Raw genomic sequence first — 25,431 nt, 5'->3', positions numbered from 1 at the left:
TTTGAAATATGATCTCACTCTATAGCCCAGACTGGGCTATATTTCACCATGGCCTTCCTGCCTCAGCTTCCTAAATGCTGGGATTACAGGTGGGAACTGCCACACCTAGAAGAAAGAGCTTTCATAAGCCAACCAAAGCGCTGAGAATAGCCTGTGGGGGGGGGGCGGGGGGTACCAGGAACTGTCAAGTGTGACGTCCTATTCCAGCAGTGTGGCTGGGAGCTACATCATCTCCGGGCTGTCTGAATTCTCTCTGACTCACATTAACCCAAAGGTATCGAGTCCTGCTTGAACCAGTGACCAAATTCCCGTGTGACTGAAAAGTCTTGTCAGTCAGGCATTCATCTGTTCATTTTCCACTTCCTTGATGGATACTACAAGGGACAACCACTATGCCTAGTGCTGGATGGACATTAGTGAACAGTGGGGCTCGGCCTGCTCTCCTGGATCTTTATTCTTAGGGATCTTTCTGTCCATTGTTTAAAGCTCAGGGTAGAAAGGTATGTTCTCATTTTAATAGATGGCTGCTTAAAGTAGGCAGCATCAACACTGCCTTTGTTGCAAAGTCCTAGGTGGTTTCCTGGACCCTCTCAGTGTACATACAGCAAGATGGCAGACCCCTGGCAGGTCCTGGTTGAGGTAACAGAGTGGTGTTCTATCCTTTGTGACACCATCAGAGATTCCCACAATGTGGTTGGTAGCTCTAGAACTTTCTTTCAAAGTTACACTTTTCCCAATGTGACTGTTCTTGACTTCCATAAAACATCTAAACAGATAGGGGAAATCACTGTGATCTGTTGAGGAGGCCCTGGGGAGAAACGGATCTACTGGATTAAGCAAATGTTTAAGAGACAGTTTGGTGAAGTCCTCCCCCCCCCCAGCCCCAAGGAAGCCACACTTATGTCAAAGAGTCTTCAAGGTCGATTGATCACAATTTCAGGAATGTAGAGAGTTGGAATGTTACAGATCCAGAGCCAAATAGTCTTGTGCTGTCTTTAGTCCCCTTGGGAGCTATTCATTTTTCAGCTCTGTGCCCAACCTAAGTCCTTGTGACTCTCGGGGGGGGGGGGGGGGACTTTTTAAAAATTAATGAACTAAGTAGACAACTACTAGCTTCCATCAACCCCAGAAGCTAAAAATGTCATCAGAGAGCATCCGAGAGGACATTTTCCTTCTTTAACTGGACACCTGATGTCTCCATCAATGTATTTCTTTGTTCTGTGACTATAAAAACTTCACAGAACCATTTCTACATTGGAACATAATATTTGGGGCAAAGTAAATCTATGTCCCTGGGCCATGATCATTTATTTTTTGGCTGAAAAAAAAATCACCTTTTTTCCCCTCTCCCTTTAAGGGGGGAGTTGTGTTTTGATTGACGGTTTATCTTCCCTCCCTCTGAGGAGAAAGCTGGGCCTTGATTGACAGTTCTTCTCATTTGCTCAGGAGGATCATGAGAAGGCTTGTCTCTGGATGACCTTTCCAAAGCTCTGGCAGTCACTCACACTCCGAGAAAAATCAGTCAAACCATTGTGGGGAGAAAGTTAGTTCTCCACCGGTTCGCTTGAATTGTCATTCCTGGGTTTTCTACCTCCCACCCTTCCCTGACTCCCCGGGTGGCTGGAAAATCCACCCTTTATTAGAGACAAGGACAGTTGACCAAAAGTATCCAGTGTGTCAGGTGTTCGTTCCTGCACATGGGAGGGATTGATAGCTCTGGGTTAAAACAGCAAGATGGGCAGAAGCCAGGAGCTTTGCAATTACAAACCTTCGGCATTTTTGTAAAATGGATGGTTGTTTAGACTCTGATGTCATAATTAATGTCAGTCAACTTAGTATTAACACACATCAAAGCATGCCTGTAATTACTCATGTTAGACGTATAAAACCTGTGTCCTTTGCAAAACTGTAAGAATTCATTGCTTTCTGCCTTATTTTGTGGCTGCTGACTCCATCCAAATGTAGATAAGTCAGGAAGGGAAAGGCTATGCTGTGAGTGTGTGTGTGTGTGTGTGTGTGTGTGTGTGTGTGTGTGTGTGTGTGTATGTTTGTGTGTGTGTGTGCCACTTCTCTCTAATTTCCTTTTTCCACACCTGCAGCTAACTATACATCCAGGAATGTATTTCTAGGTTCCTTGGCTGAATCTTCTTGGGTGCACCTTGCCTGCATGTGAGTGATTATCCTCTATCTTTCTCCTTCTGACTCAGAACTGGGGCAGTGACTTTCTGTGCACAGAGCAGAATCCTTCTGGCAGTGTGCCCAGCTCAGGTAAGTGAGATCATCACACCCCCTTCACAAAATACCACATTGGGCCAGAGACCTATAGGTGCACCCTGGAGTGTTGAGCAGACCTTGCTGGTTCCATTGCAAGGCAGAGCTAGATGCTCAGAGCCTCTCCACCCCACCCCACACACACCCCCCCCGGCTGCCCCAAGAAGCTGGTCTGCAGCTATTGCTGGGCTCCAGGGTGAAAGGACTCAGGCCTCTCCCCCAAATAATACTTTTGTCTCTTTGAAGTCTCAACACAGCTCCTCAGGCCTCCCCGATTGGTGAGACAGGTGCAGCCAGGGATGTGGCCCTAGCTGCCTATTCCACGTGAACCACACTGGAACTCTGCTGGACCACCTACAGCATGCCAGATGGTAGCCATCAAGCCTGCACTCTTTAGAACCTTAGCATTCCGAACGAATTGCAGAGGCAGTATCAGTACATCTTTAGGCTAGAAACAGCATAGGGAGCCGTGGGCTAGCACAGATCCCTGGCCTTGTTGAACGCACACTGTAAAAGGCCGACACCCGTCCACTCTACTTCTGCCTGTTTCTCCTAGTCCACGAGCTCCGACCAGCAGACATCAAGGTGGTGGCGGCGATGGGTGACTCTCTGACTGTGAGTGCTGCCCCGTGGGCCAGGGTGGGCCCCACAGACTTTAGCCTGGCTTGGCAGAGTCAGCTCTGCCTCTGCGTTGAGCAGGGAGCCCCCTTCCAGGCGTGACCCATGCACCCCAGCCTCCCTCCCCCCATCTTCCTTAGCCCCTATTTGAACTTCACCCCGTGTACAGGGTCTTGCCCCACCCCACCCCGCTCCCTCACATCAGTGTAATCCTCATGTCCAAAGTTGCCCGAATCCAACTCTATTGACACAGTCCTAAAGAGTGATAGGTCTTAGTGGCACACTGCCCGGAGCCCCTCACTCCACCTACGGGCGTGTTCCTGAGGGACAGAGGGAAACCCAGTTCCGTCCTGGCTCAGTGGCATTTGTCAAACTGTTTAGCCACTGCTCTGTGCACCGTGCCCTCTCAGCAGTTCTAAAAGGAAGCCTGACACTGTCATGACCCTCAGGCTAAGACAGCCGGAAACTTATCGGGGAGGGAATCATGAGCGAATGGGGACATATGGGACTTTCAAAATTCATGTCCGTTCCTGTGAAAACAAAACCATCCCACATGGAAGTGAAGGTGTTTTGTTGTTTTGTTGAGACAGGGTTTCTCCGTGTAGTTTGGGGGCCTGTCCTAGAACTCACTCTGTAGACCAGGCTGGCCTCGAACTCACAGAGATCCGCCTGGCTCTGCCTCCCGAGTGCTGGGATTAAAGGCGTGCGCCACCACCGCCCAGCAGCAAAGGTGTTTTAATTGTGGTATAAACACTGGAAAAGTAGTGAAGAGTGTACACCAGGCCCCCAACAACCATGACTTCATCCTGGTGGTGCATGTGTACAGATGTAGAGGAAGCAAGTGATTTATAGTAGATGCAGTAGACTGTCAGGGCCATGATTCTTTAGTTTTGTTTTGTGTGTTGGGTATCTCAATAAATAGCTCCGACTGACTCCAACTGGCTCTGCAGCCCAGGCTAGCCTCAAACCCCAGCAAGCCTTAGCTTTTCAATGGCTGGTATTACCGGCATGATCTACCAGGCCCTGCTGAGGCAATATTGATTTTTATTTTTAATTTGAGAGAAGACTCAAGTAGCCCTGCCTAGCCTCAGACTTCCTGACGATGACCTTAACTCCTATTCCTCTTGGCCTCCGCCACTGGAGTGCTGGGATTATGGGTGTACACCACTGAACCCAGTTTATTTGGTACTGAGAATTGAACCCAGGACTTCATACATGCCAAGCAAGCACTGTACAGGATGAGTTGCACCCCAGCCTTGGGGCAAGATTCCTGTGGTGGGATTAAGTTGGGTTTTTTTGTTGTTGTTTGTTTGTTTGTTTGTTTGTTTGTAAGTCTTTGCTTAATTCTCCGATTATGGCAAACGTGTTACTTCGGTAAATTCCAAAGAGAGATGGTTTCTTTTGTTTTTATCAAGAAAAAAATAAAAGATGGCCGCTTCATAAATGGTCATAGAAAAGAAATTAGAAAAAAGGAAGCAACAAGAGGAGGTAGACTGCAGATGATGATGTCCCCACAGGACAGGGGTTTGACTGTCACCCTGCCTTGGCGGGGATAGCAGGGAAGAGATGTGGGGGGAGATGGGAGAGAATGAGCTAGGGATTTCTGGGGCTGGGGAGGAAGAGGTTCAGCAGTCCAGGAAGGGGAGGGGAGGGCAGGGCAAGGACAGAGCAGAGCAGCTCAAGGCCTTCAGCTTTGGAGGTAGTGTCAGGTCAGCATGCTTCCCTCTGAGGCGTGGCATGGTCAGAAATGCAGAGAGCAGACCCTGGGGTCAGAAAGTGGATGCTGGATGATGGCGTCTAACACCGGGGACGGTGTTTTTGCTTTAGACCCTGAAGGCAAGATAGACACATGGAAGCGTCAGAGTCAGAGGCAAATGGCAGAAAGAGATGTAGAGAGTCGTGGCAGCCCTGGTGGCAGGAAGGGAACATGGTGGCCGCTGTGAGGTCAGATGGGATACCCGAGTTGTCCGTAACAGACATGTGAGTGCCTCCAAGAATATGAACAGTGTAAAAAAAAAAAAAAAAAGAAAGAAAGAAAGAAAGAAAAAGAAAGAAAGGACCAAGTGAGAGTCTGGGAGAAGAACTTGGACCTTAGACATGTAGAAACAGAAGAAAGGCCCTTGCCTAGAAAAGGTGAGCCAAGTACTGGCTGCTACGCAAGAGCCAGAGGGCCTGCCCGAAGGTCCTCTAAGTCATTGCCGTACGACGGCCTTTTGAAAGCTCTTTGCTTTCCACAGACAGCCTTTGGAGCTCGACCAAGTGAGTCCAGCAATCTAACCACCTCCTGGAGGGGGCTGTCCTGGAGGTAAGAGTACTCTGGGCTCACTCTCTATAGATAGTATTTCCCTAAAGAGGCATAAGAAGTGGGTTCCCCGCCACCTGCTCAGGGGTAGGCGTAGGTCGGCAGGCCCAAGTCTGTTATCAAGGAGGCTCTGTGAGGCTGTGTTATCCCTGAGGGTGGAAGCCTCAAGGGTAGAATCTCTCCGGCCTGACTCCTACCTGTCACAACCCCAGAGGCAGCAGCAGGTCAGCGTGACCTTGACAAAGTGACTTTCTCTTCCCCAGCATTGGAGGAGATGGCACGTTGGAGACCCATACCACACTGCCCAGTAAGTAGCCCACACCAAGAGGTCCTGGTACCGTGACTATCATGACCCTCACCCAGGCCAGGGCCTTTTGCCTAGAGTTGGAGAAACAGGAAGTGATCTGCAGGGAAGGGGATCAGCTAGCCCCTCCTGCCACACACACCTGTGACCCCAAACTAGAGGACCACCTCAGCTCCTTTCCCCTGTGTTCTCTGCTTCACCCCTCTTTAAAGACATACTGAAAAGGTTCAACCCTTCCATCCTCGGATTCTCTACCAGTACCTTGGAAGAGACGGCGGGATTCAATGTGGCAGAAGAAGGGGCCAGAGCTCAGTGAGTTGACGTGGGGACCAGCAAAGAGGTCGAGGTGGGGATCAGGGATCAGGGTAAATGCTGAAAGATCAGAGAGACAAAGGAACAAGGCCCTAGAGAAACTTCTCATCACTACTGAATCCTCAGGCTGAATGGAAGGCGAGATCCTATCTCCCTGAATCCTCTGACTGAAAGCCTCTAGTTCCTGTCTCCTCACACCTTATATGCCTTTCACCATTCAGCCATATCACTTCCTGTCTCAGTCTTCCTAGTGCTGGGATTAAAAGCGAGGGGCACAATGTCTAGGACCCAGTTTGGTCATAGTGTCGGTACACAGCACTCCTTGAATGCTGGGCCTGCACCAAACCTTTTACATGGATTATCTCCTGTAGTCCTCACACCCTTGGACACAGGTACTGTGATATGGACCTTGTGGCTAGAGAGTTTCTTAAATACCAGAGGTCACCTTGCAAGTTATCAGGGAGGCCCCAGATCAGACCATTCCTGAACATAGCTCTGACCACTGCACTGTTTAAGAAGGCAAAGGAGTTATTACTTCACACAAGCAGACTCTGTCCCTGCTGACTCAAGTCCCGCCTCTCGTCTACCAGGGGCATGAGTCACCTGTGCAGGGAGCTACTCAGTTCTCTTCCTCTGCTTTTCTCTGTCTTGCCTCATATCCTTGGATCTCAACGAAAAAGCAAAGCTGTGTTTTGACACTAGAGAGTCGGATGTCGGGGCCCCTCAAATAGCATGGTAGTGGTTTGTTTTCACTGGGCTCTCTGTTGTTGATAGCAACCCAGGTAATTAAAGCTGAAATGCCTGACCGGGTTCATTGATTTCCTGCATGGAGCAGAGCAGAGCAGAGCGGAGCGTGCTGGGTATTCGCTCTGCAGAAGGATGCTGCGTTCTTGTCACCAGGGAGACGGCACAGGCTTGACTCACACACTGCTTACAGAGAACATTCCTTTTGAAGCCTACCAGAGGCCCAGGGCTCCACTTGAATCTTGGTGCCATAGAAGTGTTGATACTTTCTCAGTGTCACAAGGAGGACCTATTTGTCTACAAAACACTGGGCCCTGTGGGCCATTATTCCAGCACCTAGTTACTGTTAGGTAACTGGAGCCCAGGCTTTGTTCATGGGGGCTGGCTCCCCAGTCTCTTCCTCGCCCACCCCCCCCCATGGGGGAATGGGGATGGTATGGACATGGGTGTGAGTGTGTGCATTCAGGTGCATATGCACACACATGCTCCTACAAGGAGAGGCCAGAAGACAATGTTACATTTTCTCAGTAACTCACCACCTTAAATTTATTTTTTAAAGATTTACCTTGTGTATGCACATGTGCATGCATGCACCGGTGCCCACAGAGGCCAGAAGAGAGGATTGGAATCCCTGGAGCTGGAGATACAGGTGGTTATGAGCTGCCTGGCATAGGAACTGGATGCTTGTCCTGTGCAAGCAAGCATTTTTAAATTTTGAGCCATCTTTCCAGTCCTGTAATTTTATTTATTGTGTGTGTGAGACAGAGACAGAGACAGAGACAGAGAGAGAGAGAGAGAGATGGAGATGTGGGGTACCCATGGGAAGAGCATGTGTAGAGGTCAGAAACCATCTTTGAGAAGTAGGTTCTCTCTTCCATCATGGCTTCCAAGGACTCGGACTCAGGTTGTCTGGCTCATGTGTAGCACGCACTTTCACCCACTGAGCTAATTCACTGCCTTTCCGCCCTGTATTTTGAGACATGGTCTCTCTCTGAACCTGGAGCTCACCGATAGGCTAGGTTAGCTGGCCAGAACCCCACGGGTACACTGCCTGCACCTCAGCTCTGAGGTTACAGGTGTGCACTGTTGTACCTGGATTTACATGGGTGCTGGGGATTCAAACTTGGGTCCTCACACTTGGATAGCCAGCACACTACCCACTGAGCCATCTCCCCAGTTCCCGTCTTTCCCTTTTCTTACTGCCTTATTTAGCATCCCTGCCTGAGTGAAGGCAGTGGTAGGAGATGTAGCTGACACCTGCAAACATCACCCATGTCCAGTGTTGGGGGCAGGGGGAGCAAGGATAAGCCATTGGCTTAAGGAAGGGTTGAGAATTGTTCTCTCTCTTTTCCTTATTTCTACCCTGTCATTTATCAGTGTGGAGAAGTGTGAGTTCATCTGAAGAGAAAGATAACACATGAGGGATCCGAGTTTGAATCCCCAGCACCCATGTATATGTCGGGGCCACAGAGACAGATCTTCCGTGTTTGAGTCTCCACTCAGAAACTTGATGGCTGTGTGACCTTGCACAAGTTGCTTAACATCTCTGAATCTCAGTTTGCTCTAACGAGGTGAATCATAGTACCTGTCTCTCAGAACTGTCCCGGGATTAAAGGGGATCAATAAGCCTTGGAAAGATTGAGTATGGCACATAGTCCACGTGCATACAAAAGTTTGTCATTATTGGGATATTTATTTCAGAGTTTTATTCAACAGCTAATCTCCCTTCCATTAATCATCGAGTAAAAAATGCATTCAGTAATTCACTGCATTACTGAGTGATACCATAGAGTCAAAAAGTGAAGTCCTTGCTCTGGAAGAATTAGTCCCGCCAAGGAACTTTCCCCTTTAGGGGAAAGGAGGTGTTGTGTATGGCAACACTGCAGACTGGAACCATCTGATTCTCCCGTAGGAAGGCAGGGTAATGTCGGGACATGGTGTTTCAGGCCCGGGACCTGTGCTAACTCACAGAGCTGTGGCAACAGCGTCAAGGAGAGACCCTGGGCCTTGGAAGGAAGCGGATGCCTGTCACTGCAATCCTGGTGCAAAAACTGTCCATGAAAAGGGGCAGGGATGGCACCCTGAGTACTGGCCAGTGTCTGCCCACTGTGTCTGCTCACAGCCTGTCACCATCTTGTGTTGGCTCTTTAGGTCGGCTATGTGTCCTTTGCTCACCTACCTTCTCCGATCAATTTTGTTGTTTTGTGACAGGGTCTCGGGTAGCCCAGGTTGACCTCTCATTCAACATGTAGCCAAGGCTGGCCTTCAACTCCCAATTCTCCTGCCTCTACATCCCAAGTGCTGGGATGGCAGGTGTGCTCTACCATACCCACCTCAATACACGTGTCTTTTTAAGGAAACTGCTTCATTGAGGTATATTGACCCACAATAAACCACACATATTCAAGGGTATACAATGTGGTAAGTCTTGACCCCTGCGTACCTGTGAGACAATCACTGCTCTCATGCAGTGAACATATCTGTCACTCACACAGTTATCTCAGGTCCATTTAGGCTGCCGAGTACAGCAAGGTTTCATTCCTTTTCACGGCTGCATACTATTCCACTACCGTACTTGGCTGAGTATCTAGAACAGTGTACCTTTATTTTATATCAAACAGTGGGGAAACAAAAGGAGTCCCATCCTGCCCATACTCTCTCTCCTATTCTGACTTGTTGGAAGAGGGGAGGAGGAAAATAGTGTCACAATCCAGGTAACAATGGAGAAGACTAAAGGGACCAAAGGCTTGCCCACTGGTGCTCAGACGTAGCAGTGGAAGGAGCCGTCATGCCTGGAAAGAAGAAATCTGGGGAATGGTTTAGGAACGTGACTTTTTCAAAAATAAAGATTATTTTTAAAACAGGCACCCAAGTAAGAATCAAACAGGCTCAGCTTGTAGTGGAAAGACTTGATTTAAAAAGGAGGGGGAGACTCTCTGAAAACAGTGTCCAAATTCTAGATAAGAGGCCAGTGAGGCCCTGTTCCTGTCCCAACCAGGGGCAGCAGGATCTGGAGCAGTGGTGGCCTCCAGATGCCTAGTGAGAACAAGCCTGCAGCTTCTGCAGAACAGAAACTCAAAGGCTGACCGGGAAGCATGACTTCCACAGAGGTAGTCTTCCTGCCGTCGAGCTTAAGGCCGCCATCCCGAGCAACTCTGAGAGTGACGTCTCTCCCTTCTCCCTAGGGACATGCCGGCCCAGGCCCGGGCTCTGGTGGAGAGAATGAAAAACTCACCTGTGAGTACACACCGCAGCACACACACACCCCCAAAGGTGCTTTCCTCTTTAACTGGGGAGCTGCAGGGCCTGAGGAACCCCTCGGTTGTCCCCGCAGCTTGCCTTCAGGTGATCTTCAAGGGAGTTCACAGGAGATCTGCCTGGCACCCTGCCCCGGGGCTGGCTGCAGGAGGCCGAGGTGGTGCGGGGAGCTGGCCAAGATCACAGGCCTGGGGCTCTCTCTCCCAGAGTTGGCTTCCCAGAGCCCTCTTATATAAACACAAAGTGCTAAAAATAGGCTGCCCATTCCAATCCTTCCCTGTCCCCAGCCCTTCAGAATCTCACTTGCACTTTTTTTTTCTGATGCTCTGTTCTTGTGCTGTGGGCAACAGCTTCTGGAGGGACTCCTTTTATGGTGGAGGCTGAGTGGGGAGCCGCAGCTCCTGGGCCTTCCTGGTCTTACCCCACCATACTGACCCTGCTGGCTTCTCCCTCCATGAACTCAGGCCCTAAGAGCCCCGACTTTATTGTCGAGCTCTATCTTTTGACACAAACTCCTTTGAATGCCTCAGATCACATTTTTGAGGAGCCTGAAAATCCAAGAGGCCTTTCAAGAGCTTGGGGAAACGTGAGACACATCCATTCTAAAATCTCAGGGCACCACAGTCCTGGAGGAGTTACCACCTCATACTCTGTGTGATACAAAAAAGGATAGCTGAGAATCAGCTGGCCATATGGCGTGGCCAGTCTCACCAGCAGCTGTCCCCGAACCTTAAACTCAGGCTCTGTCCCCTCAGACAATCAACCTGGAGGAAGATTGGAAGCTGGTCACACTCCTCATCGGGGGCAACGACCTGTGCCATTACTGTGAGAATCCGGTAAGCCGCTGACTAGCCCCGCTGGGGGCGCGAGAATGAAATTGCTGACCCCCAGCCTCCCCCTCACCCTGGACTCTGACATACACCCTTCAGATGCCGTACGAGCCTGGGCTCCAGGAACTTGATCCTACCCCCGCAGCCTCTGGTTCACACAGAGTGAGGCTTAGCTTTTCCTGAGTGGTTCTCCACTCAGAAGAAAGGTCTAGAAGGACCCAATCTTCACACATGGGGGGTGTGGCCTCTTTGGGGCATACAGATGGCACTTTCTGGTAGACAATTGGCCAGTGATTCTCTATCTTGTACCTGTTTGGATCCTGCCCTCTCTTGGAAGGGGAGGCTATCCAATCTTCTAAATGGAATTAGGAAAAGACAGATGCACACTCAAGAGTGTCCTCGCTGTCCTTCAGGACCATGATAAGTTAACCAGCCAACCCCAGCCAGCTGGCCTGGGAGCTGACCCCATTCCTGATGCGTCTCTGTGGGGAAACATGTCCAGACTTACAAGCCTTTGCAAACTGTCCCTTCTAGAATACAGCTTGTTCTAAGCTGGGGACATCCTGTATTTTATTCAGCTAGGAAAAGGTAGCTGCCAGGACTTTGAAGATGTTGTAGAATGTTTGACAGTCACTATTGGGAGCGGGCAGGAGGCTCTTAGCTCCTGGTGGATCACAGAGAGCCTGGTGTGATTATCTTCCTTCATACAGGCTCAGCTCTTCTAGACTCTTCCCTCAGTCCTGGGGACCTGGGGTATGCAAGAAGGGCCTAACCCCCAGGGCTTTATAATTTAAATTAAACCACTTATATTAATCTACATGCTATCACATGGTGTTACCTCTCTTTCATCTTTGTACCTCCTATTTCTTCTCTGTTGGGCTGGTGACTCCATCATTCTTCCCAGAGTCGTCTCTGTGGCTGGCAACTCTGCCCTTTTTCCCAGAGTCCTCTCTGTCCCCAGAAGTCCTGCCTAACCTCTTCCTATGGCCCCATGGCCTCGGGGCTAGCTTAAGACCTGAGGGGCATGTACACTTACCCCTTGTCTTCCTCATGGACTTAGATGGTGTGGACTGACTCAGTTGGCAGGAGCAGCATGGGTTAAGACATCAGCCTTCCAGGACTCTGCAACGATTTTGCCCATCTTGTTTAATGAGTTATTTCCCCCAGTTTATAGCATAACAAACTCCCTAATACCCTTAAACAGATCCTTCCTAGCTATTGGCCATTCAGCTTTCCACTATGGTGTACAAATATCCCACAACAGAGCTTTCAATATTTCTGTGTCTTGGATTGTAGGACTCACTGAAAACCAGAGGATACCCAGAACTGCCTGCGGGCACATGGTGTGGGGAAATGCCCCTCATGTAAACAATTTCATCTCTGCTCCTTAGAGTGTATGTTTATGAAAAAGGACACCACTGGGTCTCTCAAGAATGCAAGAAGGCTCTTGGGGCCAGGAGTCACTCAGTTCACCCTCTGGTTTTTCCCCCCAGAATAGAAAGCTACAGAGAACCTCCTTTTCCCTTTACAGGAGAACCTCTTAGCCAATGAGTATGTCAAGCACATCCAGCAGGCCTTGGACATCCTCTATGAGAAGGTAGGAATGGGTAATGAGCAGTCAGTTCCCTGGTCCTGCAAGCACAACTTTCCCATGACTGCCGTGTGTGGAGGGCCCCTCCTTGGGTGCATCTAGGCAAGTTTTACTCAGTTCTCTGTAGGTCAGCTTCTAACTGGCTTGCAAGCTGGATGATGGCCTAGCAAAGACCTCCTACTGGAGCCGGCAGGCCTGGGTTTGAAGGCAGGCACTGTGGTTTTCATTAGCGCTGGGATTTCTCTGAGTCTCAGCTTTCTACCTGATGAAGTGAGTTACTAAAGAGTCAGTACGATCACATAGGCCCCTCCCTGGACATCCATTTCTTCTCTGGTAATATCAGGGAGGGCAAGGTTAGATTGAAGCCTGTCCTCCAGGCTTCCAACCTCCACCCACTACCTCAAACTCATGAAACCCATGCCTCTGCTTCCTGTAGCTTCCCAGGGTTTTCATCAATGTGGTGGAAGTCATGGAGCTGGCTGGCCTGCATGAGGGCCAAGATGGGAAGTGTGCCATGCCGCTGGCAGTTCAGTAAGTGTGCAGGGCATGGTTGCCTGGGGTGGGCAGGACCAGAAGCCAGGGACCTAGAAAATACTTGGAAGTGCCTGTAGAACCAGATGCATGGAACCCTTAATCCCAGGGTCGTTCCTACTGTATACAGTTTTGTGATGTTAGTACTTTCTTGTTTAGATGAAAAGGGAGATGTTGTGGGTACCTGTTCCACCTGTCACATTGAAGCCCCAGCCCCTAGGGCATGGCCATGGGACTAGCTTAAGACCGGAGGGGCACATACACTCACCCCTTCTCTTCCTGGTGGACTTAGATAGTGTGGACTAACTCAGTTGGCAGGAGCAGTGTGGGTTAAAACATCAGCCTTCCAGCATTCTGCAACAATTTTGCCCATCTTGTTTAATGAGTTATTTTCCCCAGTGTATAACATAACAAACTCCCTAATACCCTTAAATAGACTCCCTTGGATTTCTTGCTATAGCAGTGACTAATTGCCTTCAAGTAGGCTCCACCTCCTAAAGGGTCTACTATCACCCCATAGTGCCAAAAATTGGAACCAAGCAAGCCTTTGTTCTGCGCTTGAGATTTTAGGGAATGTTGATGGTCCCAACCATGGCACCCTTTTTTTTTATTTAAATCTCAATCCTGAGTTAGGGCTCTGTGACTTGGCTCCAAGTTTTGTAGGGATACTTGTGTGTCCAGCCCCGCCCCTTTCCGTATCCATTGAGCAGCACAGGCAGAAACTCCTGTCAGGAGGGCACAGATGAGCCACCCCAAGGAGCCTCAAGGCACCATTTCTTGTCTCATAGGAACTGCAGTTGCTTTAAACATGCTCAAAACCCCACGGCGATGCAGGAGCTGAAGAAAGTAAACTGGAAGCTCCAGGTGAGTCTTGGTGCTCTTCTTCCCGTCCAGGATGGGAACCCATGCTGCGCTCTCTGAGCCAAGGGTTGGCTGAGAGCCGGTGACTCCCTAAAATGCAGATCCTATCTCTCAACGTATTTATCTGGGCAAATTGGATACCAAGGTCAGTGAAAGATGGCGTGGAGACCTCCAAGGGACAGCTGGAAGAAACCCTGCCTGCTGGCTCAGGGTCAGCCCTGAGCAAGTGATAGCATTTGCCTTTGGTAGCTGTCACACAGTGGAGGCCACATTCCTTACCTATAACCTTTAGAAGGGGACTGGTTCGTGTACCTGGCTCCTGCTTCCTTCCACTCCCCCCTCCCCAGGAGCAGGAAACTTAGCCTACTGATATCTACTTCCCTAATACTCCTGCACATCTGTGTTATCCTCTTGGGATAAGCCTACCCAGAGCCTTGTTGCAGACTAATCCCTCTTCATGAGGCAAGTAATACTCCTCTTGGAAGTCCCTGTGACTCCCTCCTCACTTCCACAGCCTCCCCAGATCAAGTTAGTTCCACACCAGAAGGACCTTCGAGTTACCTATGCTGCTCGTGTCTTCCCCTTTTGCCTCCATTTACCAGATGAATCATGAAGTCTTTATTACATGTGTTTATAATTTAATCCTTTTAATATCCCATGTTTTGATACTGTAGTCCAAAACCCATGGGCTCTCTACCCTGGTCATCCTAAATTCTTGGGCATTTTTGGAGAGCTGGTGAGATACTCCCCATGCAGTGAGGGCAGCCAGACCCGTGGCCAATGCAAAGTCATCAATGGCTCAGATGTAGCCTCTTAGAATGAAGCTAATAGAGCCTGTGAATGGAGAACGTCTCTAAGCCTGGACTCTGATCCTGACAGTCAGCACAGGGCCCCAAAGAGGAGGGTGTTCGTTACAAGCAGGATGAATCCATGTGTGGGTCAGTAGAGTCTCTTTAAGTTCCTTTGATCTAGGGTGGGTCCACGCCTGTCCCAACCATCCCAGGGCAGCTAAAGTAGGCCCTGTCTAGCCTTGCCAGTCGGGTTGAGCAGCCCCTTCATCCGCAGAGTGCCGTCTCCGGGCTCGTCTACCTGCCCCAGTATGTGCAGCGTGAGGACTTTGCAGTGGTCGTACAGCCTTTCTTCCGGCAAACCCTCATCCCGCTGACTGAGGTAAGCTGCAGCTGTTTCTCGGAAGCTTTTGCATGCAGCTTCATGTTTATGGTCTTGCTCCAGGAAGACTCCCAAAGGAATCTTTTTTTTCAACGGGGTGTGTGTGTGTGTGTGTGTGTGTGTGTGTGTGTGTGTGTGAGAGAGAGAGAGAGAGAGAGAGAGAGAGAGAGAGAGAGAGAGAGATTAGAACTTAGACATTCTTTAAAAAAAGATAAAATGAATTGTGACCAAGCAGCGCACTCTCACCAAGTTACCTCCCGCCCCAGAATGGAAAGTCTTTCTAAAATCATCGTCTCTTCAATTCCAGGACCCGGATGAGCTAGGGAAGCTACAATTCATGCTTGCTAAAAACAAAACCCTAGACCCAGAAGGTTTTCCATCAGCATCTGAAGCAGGCAGAAGCAGAATTAAAGGGAGGGTGGGAGGGGAAGCAGGCAACCGTGTCCAGATGGTAACTTCCCCTTGTCTCTTCCCACAGCTAGGGGTCACAGACCTGACCTTCTTCTCTGAAGACTGTTTCCACTTCTCAGAACGTGGGCATGCTGAGATGGCCATTGCCCTCTGGAACAACATGGTAAGTGGCTAACGGGGCAACCTCAGGCTCATTCCTACAAGAGGACAAACTACTGATATGGTTGGTTTTTCATGTGGATTCTGGGAATTTTAATTCACGTCCTCATGTTTAGCATGGTTTAGCAGCAAGTTCTTGCCCTCAGAGCCATCTGCTCAACCCCTAATATATTTGAGTGTGGAAAGGTGTGGACATTAGAGGACAAATCTCTCCTTCCACTGTGGGTTGTAGGCACAATTTTTCATCAGGATTTCCAGTCAGCTCTGTCCCACCAGCCCACTCCCAAATAACCGCACAGAGATTTATTATTAATTATAAATGCTCAGCCGATAGCTTAGGCTTTATATGAACTAGCTCTTACAAGTTATTAACCCGTATTTCTTATCTACCCTCTGCCACGTGGCAGTACCTTCTCTCAGCACTGCACGTTTATCTTGCTTGTCTCCCTGTCTCCACCCTTTTTCTTCCCAGCATCCTCCTAGTTTGGCTCCCCTGCCCAGCTATAGGCCAGTCAGCTCTTTATTAACAATGAGAACAACACATCTTCACAGTGTGCAAAAGGATTACTTCACAGCAGTGGGTTTCAGAGATCAAGTTCAGCTCATCAGACTTGGATGCCAAGTGCTTCTTTTTAGTTCCTGAGTTACCTCACTGAAAAAAAAAATGTTTTACTTATTGTGTGTACACATGCCACAGCGTCTATGTGGGGGTCAGAGCAACTTGTAGGAGTCAGCTCTCTTCTACCATGTGGTTTCTGGGCTTTGAACTCAGGTCAGAAGGCTGGCCAGTAAGCACCTTTACTTAAATATGTACACCTGCCTTTTTAAAGAATGTGTATGTATTTATAAACACATTTGCACACTTGTAGCATTTCCTAGGCATTGCTAAGCAAATAGCTTTGCAGTGAAACAGACTGGACGAGAGTACCAGCTGTACATCTTTGAGCAAATGGTCTCTCTGTTCACCGGTATCAACATCTGTGAAATAATGACTAATAATAGTGTCAGCACAGTCATTGGTTTGGACAAATGTCAGCCCCATTACCCTTCAGTACCTAGTCTTTTTCTATAGACACCGCAAAGGCAACATCCACACAGCCTGCTCTTCCCGGTGGAGACCTAGCCCAGTCCTTTCCACTGGAGAGGGAGAGAACCTTACAAGATGAACATGCAGTCCTGGGCCCCCAGGGTTAGGTAGGTGTCCTTGTGCCTCACCCATCACCCCTGATGCCTACATCATCTGACTCAGCAAATGAAGCGCTTTCCCGGCCTTTGATCTAGGCTCCACGGCAACTCAAAACCCCACTGGCCTGCATGTTTCCCATGGTAACTGAACCATCTACACCCATGCTCTTTATTGCGGTTTCAAGCCTAGGGTGGCCGTGCCAACCACCGCTGGGCAAATATTCCCACACCTGTCAGCAACTCCACGTTGCCCAGTGCCTTCCTCAGCTGGCTCACAATATTGACTTTCTCCCTAGCTCCCTCCTCCTCTCTAGCAACCAAAGTTCCATGTAAGCCTATTTAATTGCAGACTCAGCTTTCTTCCATTCCTGTTGTTTTTGGGGTTTTCCTCCCACTGACATCCCCATTCCAGAACTTCCCATCATCCTCTTTTCAGCACAAGAGTCTAAATTGCCATCCAAAAATCTCTGAATTTCCCTCTACCTGCTTCCCTCAGTTTATCTTGATTTTCTTGGTTCTTATAGACCAGACTGGCTTGATTCTTGCCTCCCAAATGCCAGAATGACAGCTGTATCTGGCTTTGATGTGGGTGTTTCATTGTTTTCTTACTAGGTACTGAACTGAGGGCATCACATATATATATAACTCTCTGCCACTGAGCTACATTCCCAAGAGTCATCTTACATTTTAAAAAGGATGTCTCACTAGGTTGCTGTGATTAGCCTTGAACTCTGACTCTGTCTCCCAAGGGCCTGCACACACAACCTGGACATTTTTACACGTTTTTTTTTTTTGTTTTGTTTTTTTTAAACTAAAGTTTATAGACCACAATTCCTAGTTGTTTCTTTTGGTGACAACTGTCCTTCAATAACAAAGTCCCATGACATTTTTCCTTTGAACATCTCTCCATGGAATGGGAATCTGTCTCCTGTCTATGTTCCCCCCAAAGATCTGAGGCAAAAGCCAAGTTCCTGTTCTTCCCTTCCCAACTTTTCCATCAAGCCACATCTGCTTACAGCTGGGACTCTTGAGGGTCTCCTGAGGCTCCATGGCCAGATGGATGCTCCAACACGAGCAAGTCCATTGGTCTCTGCTGTGAGGATTAACATGCTTTGTACCTTTTCTAGGGGCTTCTGTTCCATGAAGGCAGGAGGAAGGGGTTGAAAAACACTGGTAACACAAGACAGCCTGGGTTCCCCCGGCCATACCCCAAATTAAAAACAAAACAAAACAAAAACCTAAACTACCCCCGTGTCCCTTGTCCTGTATAATTTGGGGGAATAATTACAGAGTCCCATGTTTTCATCCCAAACCATCTCAGACATACAGCTCTAGCATTCTGCCAATTCTCCAGTCTCCCTGGAATGTCACCCTTAGAGTCACAGCAGATAAATGGGCTGTCAGAGCTGGAACAGATCTGAGGGGCCGTCCAGCTGGAACACTTTGTAACTGAAATCTGGAGACATGAGCCAGTTTGCCTAGCCTCACACAGCTGGTTAGGGGCTCGGCTGAAGCAAGAGTCCATGTCTTCCTCTGGTGGCCCAGCCATAACACCAACCTCTCTCCCTCCCACTCCCAGCCTGATAAGCACATATACAGCCGGTGAATTCATGTCTCATAATTAGTCCTATGACATAGTGTCTGCACTTTGGCTGATGATCCCAGGGCACCGAATGCACTTTATGTCACGACATCTCTTGCCTCTCCTGGCTTAATAATCCAGACTTCTTCCTCTAGAGACCCATTCCACCACTGCCACATAGTATTCCCTGATCTACAAACCCTATGCCAATGTAATCCCATCTCCTCCCCCTCAGCATCCCTCTCTCTAGACTCAGCCACTATACGACAGTTCTCACCCCTGCTAGATGTGACAGTCCTCTGGAGCCATCTCCCTAGACCATCCTCTGGTGACTTTTAAATGTAGCTGAGTGTTTACAACCACTTCGACAAGCTCTTGTGTATCTAACAGTGCTGAGTATGAGTATTTCCTGAGACCCAACAATTCTCTCCTGGAGAGAAGAGTATACAAGTGTCCACTAAAAAGATACATACTATAGTTTTCATAGCAGCACTACACACATAACCAAGTGTCTATCAACAAACTATTGTACATCTGTTAAGCTGGTATTTTCACACACCAAGAGTAAGCAAACTTCAACAGTATATGTACACACACACACCTACCTCAAAGGCAAGCAGGTGACTGTAAGGCATTAAAAGTCTCTCCTGGTGATCTCTCTTTGAGCAGGATTAAGGGGAAGTGCAGGAGGAGCCCTTCTGAGTACTGGTCATGTATGTTCTCTTTACCCAAATGATCAGCTGCTTATTTGCAATGTATTTGTTTCTCTCTTTGTTAGCTTCCAGAAATAGTACTTTTAAAATATAGCAATGGGGCTGGAGATGTCATATAGCTTAAGAGTGCATACTGCTCTTGCAGAGAACCCAAGTTCAGTTCCCACCAATGTTGGACAGTGTTAGGGGATGATGTTTTATAGCAGCAATAGAAACCTACGAGAAACTTGGGGTTTATTTCAGCTTACAGTTCCACAGCACAGCTCAGTCCATCCGTGGAGGAAGCCAGGGCATGAACTCAAGCAGGAACCTGGAGGAACACTGCTTACTGGCTTGCTCAACCTGCTTTCTTCTATCATCCAGGGGCACTGCCCACAACGGGCAAGGTTGTCCCCACATCAATCACTCATTAAGAAAACATGTCATAGGCTTACTTACAATCCAATCTTATGGAGGTATTTTATCAATTGCGGTTCCCTCTTCTCAGACATCTATAGCATTAGGTCAAGTTGACAAAAACCTACCCAACGCAGGGAGTTTACAATTGCCTGTGACACCAGGGGATCCGGTGCCCTTCTGGTCTTTGAAGGCAACTGTTCTCATATGCACACACAGAGAGATACATTGATATATAATTGATAATTTGTCTGGAGTAGATGCTCTTTTCTTTCTTCTTTTTGAGACAGGGTCCCACTCTATATCCCCGACTGGCCATATAACCAAGCTGGTCTAGAACCAACAGATCTATCTGTCTAACCGCAAGGATTAAAGTCATGTGCCACTATGACAGATAGGAAGGGAACAGGTTAGGACCCTTTGGTGTAGCATACAAAGCTTTTGGGAACCTGGCTCCAATCCCTTTCTCTGGCCACCATGCTAAGGAACCCCTGCCTTTCCTTTGCAGTTTTACCTTGGGTTTTCTTTTTTTTTTGGGGTGGGGGAGGGATGTTCTCACTTCCTTGCCTAGTCTAAACACTCAAGGGGAAGCTACCCCAGGGACCCCTCTCTTACCTCCCTGGGCCGGTGGCCGCCAGCTCCACTGCGCCTTGCCGAGCCCTGAGATTGGTTGCATCCTGGGTACCCCACAGCGCCTGTGTTAGGAAAGGTTGGTTCTAGAAAAAAACTCCTCATGCTGGGGATGCACCAGGCCTTTTTCCCTTCAAGACCCTCAGACTTCCATTTCTCCATCCATTCATCAACCACTATCCAGCACTACTACGTGATAGGTACTGTTCTGGGTGCCCAAAACACAACGAAGTAAAGAATAACCCTGCTCTCACGGAGTGTGAACCTTGTGGCCAGGAGAAGACAAATGATATTCAAGTTAGACAGGCCAACACAAGGTCCCGTACAACCCACTGCATTTAATTTACAAGCAGTAAAGCAGGGAGGTGGGGACCTAGGGTGGTGGTGAGGGCGACACTGATGGCCTGTGACCTGAATGTCATGAGGTTGCCAGGCAGGCAGAGGTCTGGGACACAGTGTTCCAGGGAGAAGAAATAGGAGCCCTGTGGCGTGGAGTCAGGAATGAGCGTGAAGCTTCTGAGGCACATACAGGCCGGTGTGTGATGCTCCAGCAGTCAGGAGCCAGGGTCAGAAAGGCAGACAAGGGCCACATCCTCAGCTGTTTTAAACAAGGGGCTGATGGGTTCCCGTTTGCCCTCTAGTTACTGTGCAGGCATGGGCTGGGATCAAGGACAGCAGCAGAAAGATGCCATGCATGCCATGTGGCTGGGCCCAGGGTGACAGCCATGCAGGGGAGCTGTGATCGTCCTGGCGTGTATTTAAAACTGGCTGATCCCGGGAGGTGACTAGGGAGGGGCTTCTGGGTTTGGGGTCTAAGACCTGAAGCAGATGATCAAATAGCAAACGAGACATCCATCTACTTGGAAATCGCGTTCCGTTTCGGACATGGGAAGGGGGAGCTGCCTCCTAGACATTGACACAGAGGTATTGGGGTCTGCCACAGGCAAAAGCTCAAATGGGAAAGTCCAGGTGAGATTTGACAACCACAACAGAAAAGTGACATTAGTTCAACCAATGTAGAGGCCAGCCTGATCTACAGAGCTAGTCCAGGACAGGCTCCAAAGCTACAGAGAAATCCTGTCTCGGAAAACCAACCAAACAAACAAAAAAGAACAGCAGCCCAGGTGATGGAGGCTTAAGGTAGATGCACTTTGGGGGTCAGCAACAGGAAAAGAAAATTGATGGAGGCTCATTGAACCCGCAGGGTCACAGTCCTCCTCTGTGCCAGTAAGTTCTCAGAGCAGCCCTGGGAATCAGCCAGCCTGACCTTTAACCTTCCCTCTGTCCCCAGCGCTTCTGTTGGCTAGAGCGCAGTTGACTCCGAGAAAGTGGAATTGGATCTGCATCCATAACCCATCCCAGTCCATGGATGCTTCCATGTCATCCTTTCTCTGGAAGCCCTGAAATAAATGTCCTAGAAATTCCACCTCAGTTCATACCAGCCATCCCGCCGCCTTGGAGAAGGCAACTGGCTGGCCCGGCATGGTCACTGTTAGCTGAGCCAGGGCTCCGGCATGGGCTCATGGCTCATCTCTTCCAAGCCCAGAGTCATTCTTTTTCCGAGTTCCCAAGAAATGGGTGTGGAAGACATTCAGATCAGGCCCCAAGTCACCAGCATGGAGAGAGTATGTACTTCCTGTGTTGTCAGGGCTTGGTGGCCAAGAACAGACCTGATGCAAATCACACAGTAGTAGGAAAAGGCCAGACCAGTTCAAAGTGCCTGATCTTCTCCTCCCCTGGGGACACACGCCCAGGACAGACAACTACCTCAAGTTGCTAGGGTGGAGGTATGTCATATTCCTGCTACTTGCCCCAGAGTCTGATACGGAAGCTTTTAACAGCACCCCACCGAACCACAGCTGTTCCCTGGGATATTTCAAGTAAATGTTTTCATCTGTGTGACAACCCATAAAACAGTTCCAGTAAGATTCCAGTTTAAGGTTGGCAAGCCAAGTGTAGTAAGGATGTCATGGTAACCAATATGCTTTCAAAGTTCTCCTGAAACTGACTAGCTGCACACACTGGGACAAGTTGGTAAATATGATCACCATTTGATAAAATTGAAGATACGGTGTCTGCAATCACTACCACCCACGAGTGGAGAGGCAGTGGGCATTCTGGTCCCAGATCTTTAAGAGATTCATGACAGATGCATCGTTCTTTCCTGGGGCCCTGGGGTCCTTCTGGGTAAGTCTGGAGGCATCAACTCAGGGGTCCTGCCCTATTCAGACAGACTTTTCTCCCTGTGAGTCAAAAGTCAGCTCCAGACAGAGCTGCTATGCTGTGCAGCAGATCTTAGCAAGTTGCTGGTTTGAACCCACTTCCAGAAGGGGATCCCATGGAAGCCAGATCAAGGTATCTTTTTTTTTTTTCTCTTTCCAGCTGGAACCAGTGGGCCGCAAGATGACCTCCAATAACTTCACATACAGCCGAACCAAACTCAAGTGTCCTTCACCTGTGAGTGAGCAACCCCACCTGCCTTACGTTGACTGCATGTGTTGGGGCGGGACCTGAACATACTGCCACTCACTCACTGCATCACAACTTTCCCTTCTGACTGCCACACCATGGGGGAAGCAGGAGCCAACGACGCAATGGCAGAGAGGAGTCACGCCAGACAGTGCTGGCTAGATACCTGAACTACTTTACTTCAGAAGGACTTGAGGATCTTGTAGTGTCCAGCCCTATGCTAGGAGCTCAGGGAAGGGAGGTGACCATGCAGACACTGTTCCCACCTGTCCCTCCAGCTCTTCTCTTGTCCATCACCCTTCACTTGCTTCTAGACACGTCCTGGAAAGTAACCCCAGTCTTGTCAGGGATGTTGGAATCCTTATCTGGTCACCGCTGCCCAGAGGGGAGACCTGCCTCTTACTATTACCCACGGACCCCCTTCCCAGAGGAGTCCCAGTAGTGTGCATGTGTGGTTTACGTAGGTTTGCTGTGGGCTTTGCCTGTGAAAGTGTACACCTCCTTCTCACCCCATTGATCCCTTATCCCCTGGGCTTCTCTCCATCATCTTAGTCTACTGCTCCTGCCCGCAAACATCCCCTGGGGTGGGGGCTCTCTCTTCTGTGTGTACCCTCTCCGCTTTAATGTGGCTGTTTCTGCATGTCTTCCTCCTGGACAGTGAGAGGATAGTCCTCAGGTGCTTATCGGAGCTCCTAACCCAGGCCCTTACAGCAGTGCTTGAGGTTTGTTTACTAAGAGGGCGGTAGGAGGCAGGCTCAGATGCCTGCCCTCCCATCCACTTCCCACTTGGGTGCTTGAATCCACTCCAAGACCAGGTCTCCTGTTGCCTTGACTTGTCCTGAGCCCTAGGCACTCCTGGGATGGGAAAGACCCCAATCAGCCAGCACCCCCCAAGACTCTTCCAACAGTAGCTTTTACCAACTCCCCACCTTTCAAACTCACATTTGAAAGGAAAGGCTGGTGGGAAACCAAAGAGGTTATAGCTGGGTGTTGATCCCTTGAGAGACCCATCCTCACAGGGAAGGTTCAGGTACAACATGAAGGAGATTTACAAGAACACACAACAAGGAGGTCGTTGCACTGTTTTAGAGATGGGATTTGGGCAGATGGATGGGTAGATAGAGCCCGTTAGCCTCTGATCCTCTTGCCTCCTTCCCTAGGAAAGACCTTTCCTCTACACCCTTCGGAATAGTCAGCTCCTTCCAGACCAGGCGGCCGAAGCATCCTCGAACGTGCTGTACTGGGCAGTACCAGTGGCAGCAGGAGGTGGCCTGGTGGTTGGCATCCTTGGAATGATGCTGTGCAGAGCCATGAGACACCCCCAAAAGGAGGTTCCGAACACTGCCAGTTTCTAGGACCCTGAGTGGGTGGATCTTCATCCAAAGTCCTAGTTACACTCCTCACCAGGCCTTCAGCTGCAACAGCCCTGGACTGTGGCCAACCTTGCTTCTATCCTGGTGCCCTCAGAAGCCAAAGAGACTGTCACAACTTCTTGGGAACCTGCCTGCTCCCAGGTTTATGGGGGGCCAGAGCCTTTAGTGAAAGACTGCTTTATTCTTAGCTTAGGCTAGCCCTTGCTCTCGCCCTCCATCTGATGCATATACAAGTATGGGAGCCAGAGTGTCTTGGGTCCTAAACCAGGCAGGGTTGCCTGGGGACTAAGACCAGAATCTAGACTGGCCCTGTCCAGCTCCATCGCAAAACCCTATGACAAGCATATCTTGTCACTCACCAAACCCACAGTTTAAAAGAAATGAAGACACTGGTCACCTGATGGTGACTGGTCCCTGTTCTATTCCACCCAACAGGTAGGTATGCACTCAGCATACTGTTTCGCCTTGTACCTGAGACAATGAGAGCATTGGGATGATCCTGAGCTATGCATGTCACAGTCTGGCTGGGAAGACAAATTCCTTCCAACCAAGAGGCGGCTCTTGGATAATGTAGTTGATTACTGGGAGATGGGTTTGGTTGCTCAGGGAGTTTCCCTGGAAGGGAGTATGCCATTTTGGAAGAAAACTAGATTGGGATATGAATTATGTCATGTCTCCCTCAACCTTTCAAATGGTGCTAATTTTAGGTAATTCCTAGTTCTGCATTAGCTGATGTCTGAGAGAAATCTGAAGATACAGACCATTGGTCCAGGGCAAGGCTAGAGCTGCATGCCTCATATATATTCTCCACCTAACCCCAGGGAAGGACACTTTGAAAACGGTGGTGGTGATCATCACTGCAAATGTACTAAGTGCCAATGAGTTCTTTTTTAGAAATAATTGTATGCCACGTGAATTGCACCTCAGAGGAACCTAGTGAGAATCCAAAAGGTCCACATGGTCGTCTTCATGTTAGCATCTCTACAATTACAAAGCCTGGGGTGACAATGCACGTTAAAACTCCACACGTTCAAACCCTGTTCTCCAGCTCAACTTCTCAGACCCTGTAGTAATAAAATTGGAATGCAAGCACCCATTTTTCTTGCCTCACAACACTTTGTTACCCCTAAACACTGTACGAATGAAAACGTGTCATTCTTAGTAAAAGGTTGAGGCAAAGCCCAGGGGTGGGCCCTTGGTACCAGGCAGTAATCTCAAGGCATAGAGACCGACTGAATTCCTCTCCTGGGAGTTTATCTCTTTGGGGGGAAGATAAACAAGAGGGACCATGCTCAGTGTCTTTGTTCTCCTAGGCTTCCATGTCTGACACTATGAATAGTGCGTCACAGCCTGTTCATTCCATGAACTGTGACAACACAGCCCTAGGTACCTCTCGTTGGAGATGACCTATTAAATCTAGGAGTCCCAAACCATGTGACATTTCTTCCAGTCCCCATTCCTCTTTCCATCCCAACCCCAGAGAACACCTGACTCAACACCAACATGGCCCCTCAAGTGGAAAGTTCCATACTTGACCCCAAATGACGGATGCATTGAAACATTGTGTGTAGTTCCCTGCAGACTACTTGTAGTTGGTGGTTTGTCTGGGACAAAAGTGGGTCTCATCTTTAGGCTTGGGTTCCATCCTTAAAGCATCTCAACTATATACATATAGATACTAAAAAAAAAAAAAAAATGCAGAATCCAAGACACTCAGATCC

The 25,431-nt window shown here is 49.0% G+C and overlaps 1 protein-coding gene across 1 annotated transcript in view; it reads left to right on the top strand.

The window, feature by feature from the left end:
* Positions 1 to 24,774, top strand: part of Plb1 (phospholipase B1) — a 94,820-nt gene extending 70,046 nt beyond the window's left edge. Inside the window, exons 41-54 of the mRNA XM_036171024.1 lie at positions 2,208 to 2,268; positions 2,828 to 2,886; positions 5,127 to 5,194; positions 5,455 to 5,498; positions 5,708 to 5,807; positions 9,737 to 9,788; positions 10,565 to 10,645; positions 12,171 to 12,236; positions 12,667 to 12,761; positions 13,550 to 13,625; positions 14,688 to 14,792; positions 15,271 to 15,366; positions 22,251 to 22,325; positions 23,498 to 24,774. Of these exons, the coding sequence (XP_036026917.1) occupies positions 2,208 to 2,268; positions 2,828 to 2,886; positions 5,127 to 5,194; positions 5,455 to 5,498; positions 5,708 to 5,807; positions 9,737 to 9,788; positions 10,565 to 10,645; positions 12,171 to 12,236; positions 12,667 to 12,761; positions 13,550 to 13,625; positions 14,688 to 14,792; positions 15,271 to 15,366; positions 22,251 to 22,325; positions 23,498 to 23,692 (1,173 nt within the window). The 3' untranslated portion in view covers positions 23,693 to 24,774. The remainder of the gene's footprint in view (positions 1 to 2,207; positions 2,269 to 2,827; positions 2,887 to 5,126; positions 5,195 to 5,454; positions 5,499 to 5,707; positions 5,808 to 9,736; positions 9,789 to 10,564; positions 10,646 to 12,170; positions 12,237 to 12,666; positions 12,762 to 13,549; positions 13,626 to 14,687; positions 14,793 to 15,270; positions 15,367 to 22,250; positions 22,326 to 23,497) is intronic.
* The last annotated feature ends 657 nt before the right edge of the window (positions 24,775 to 25,431 follow it).

The sequence above is a fragment of the Onychomys torridus genome, chromosome 21 (genome assembly GCF_903995425.1).
Source record: "Onychomys torridus chromosome 21, mOncTor1.1, whole genome shotgun sequence".
Classification (NCBI taxonomy): domain Eukaryota; kingdom Metazoa; phylum Chordata; class Mammalia; order Rodentia; family Cricetidae; genus Onychomys; species Onychomys torridus.
Note: the sequence above shows the minus strand (reverse complement) of the source record. Positions and strands in the feature narration are given on the sequence as shown.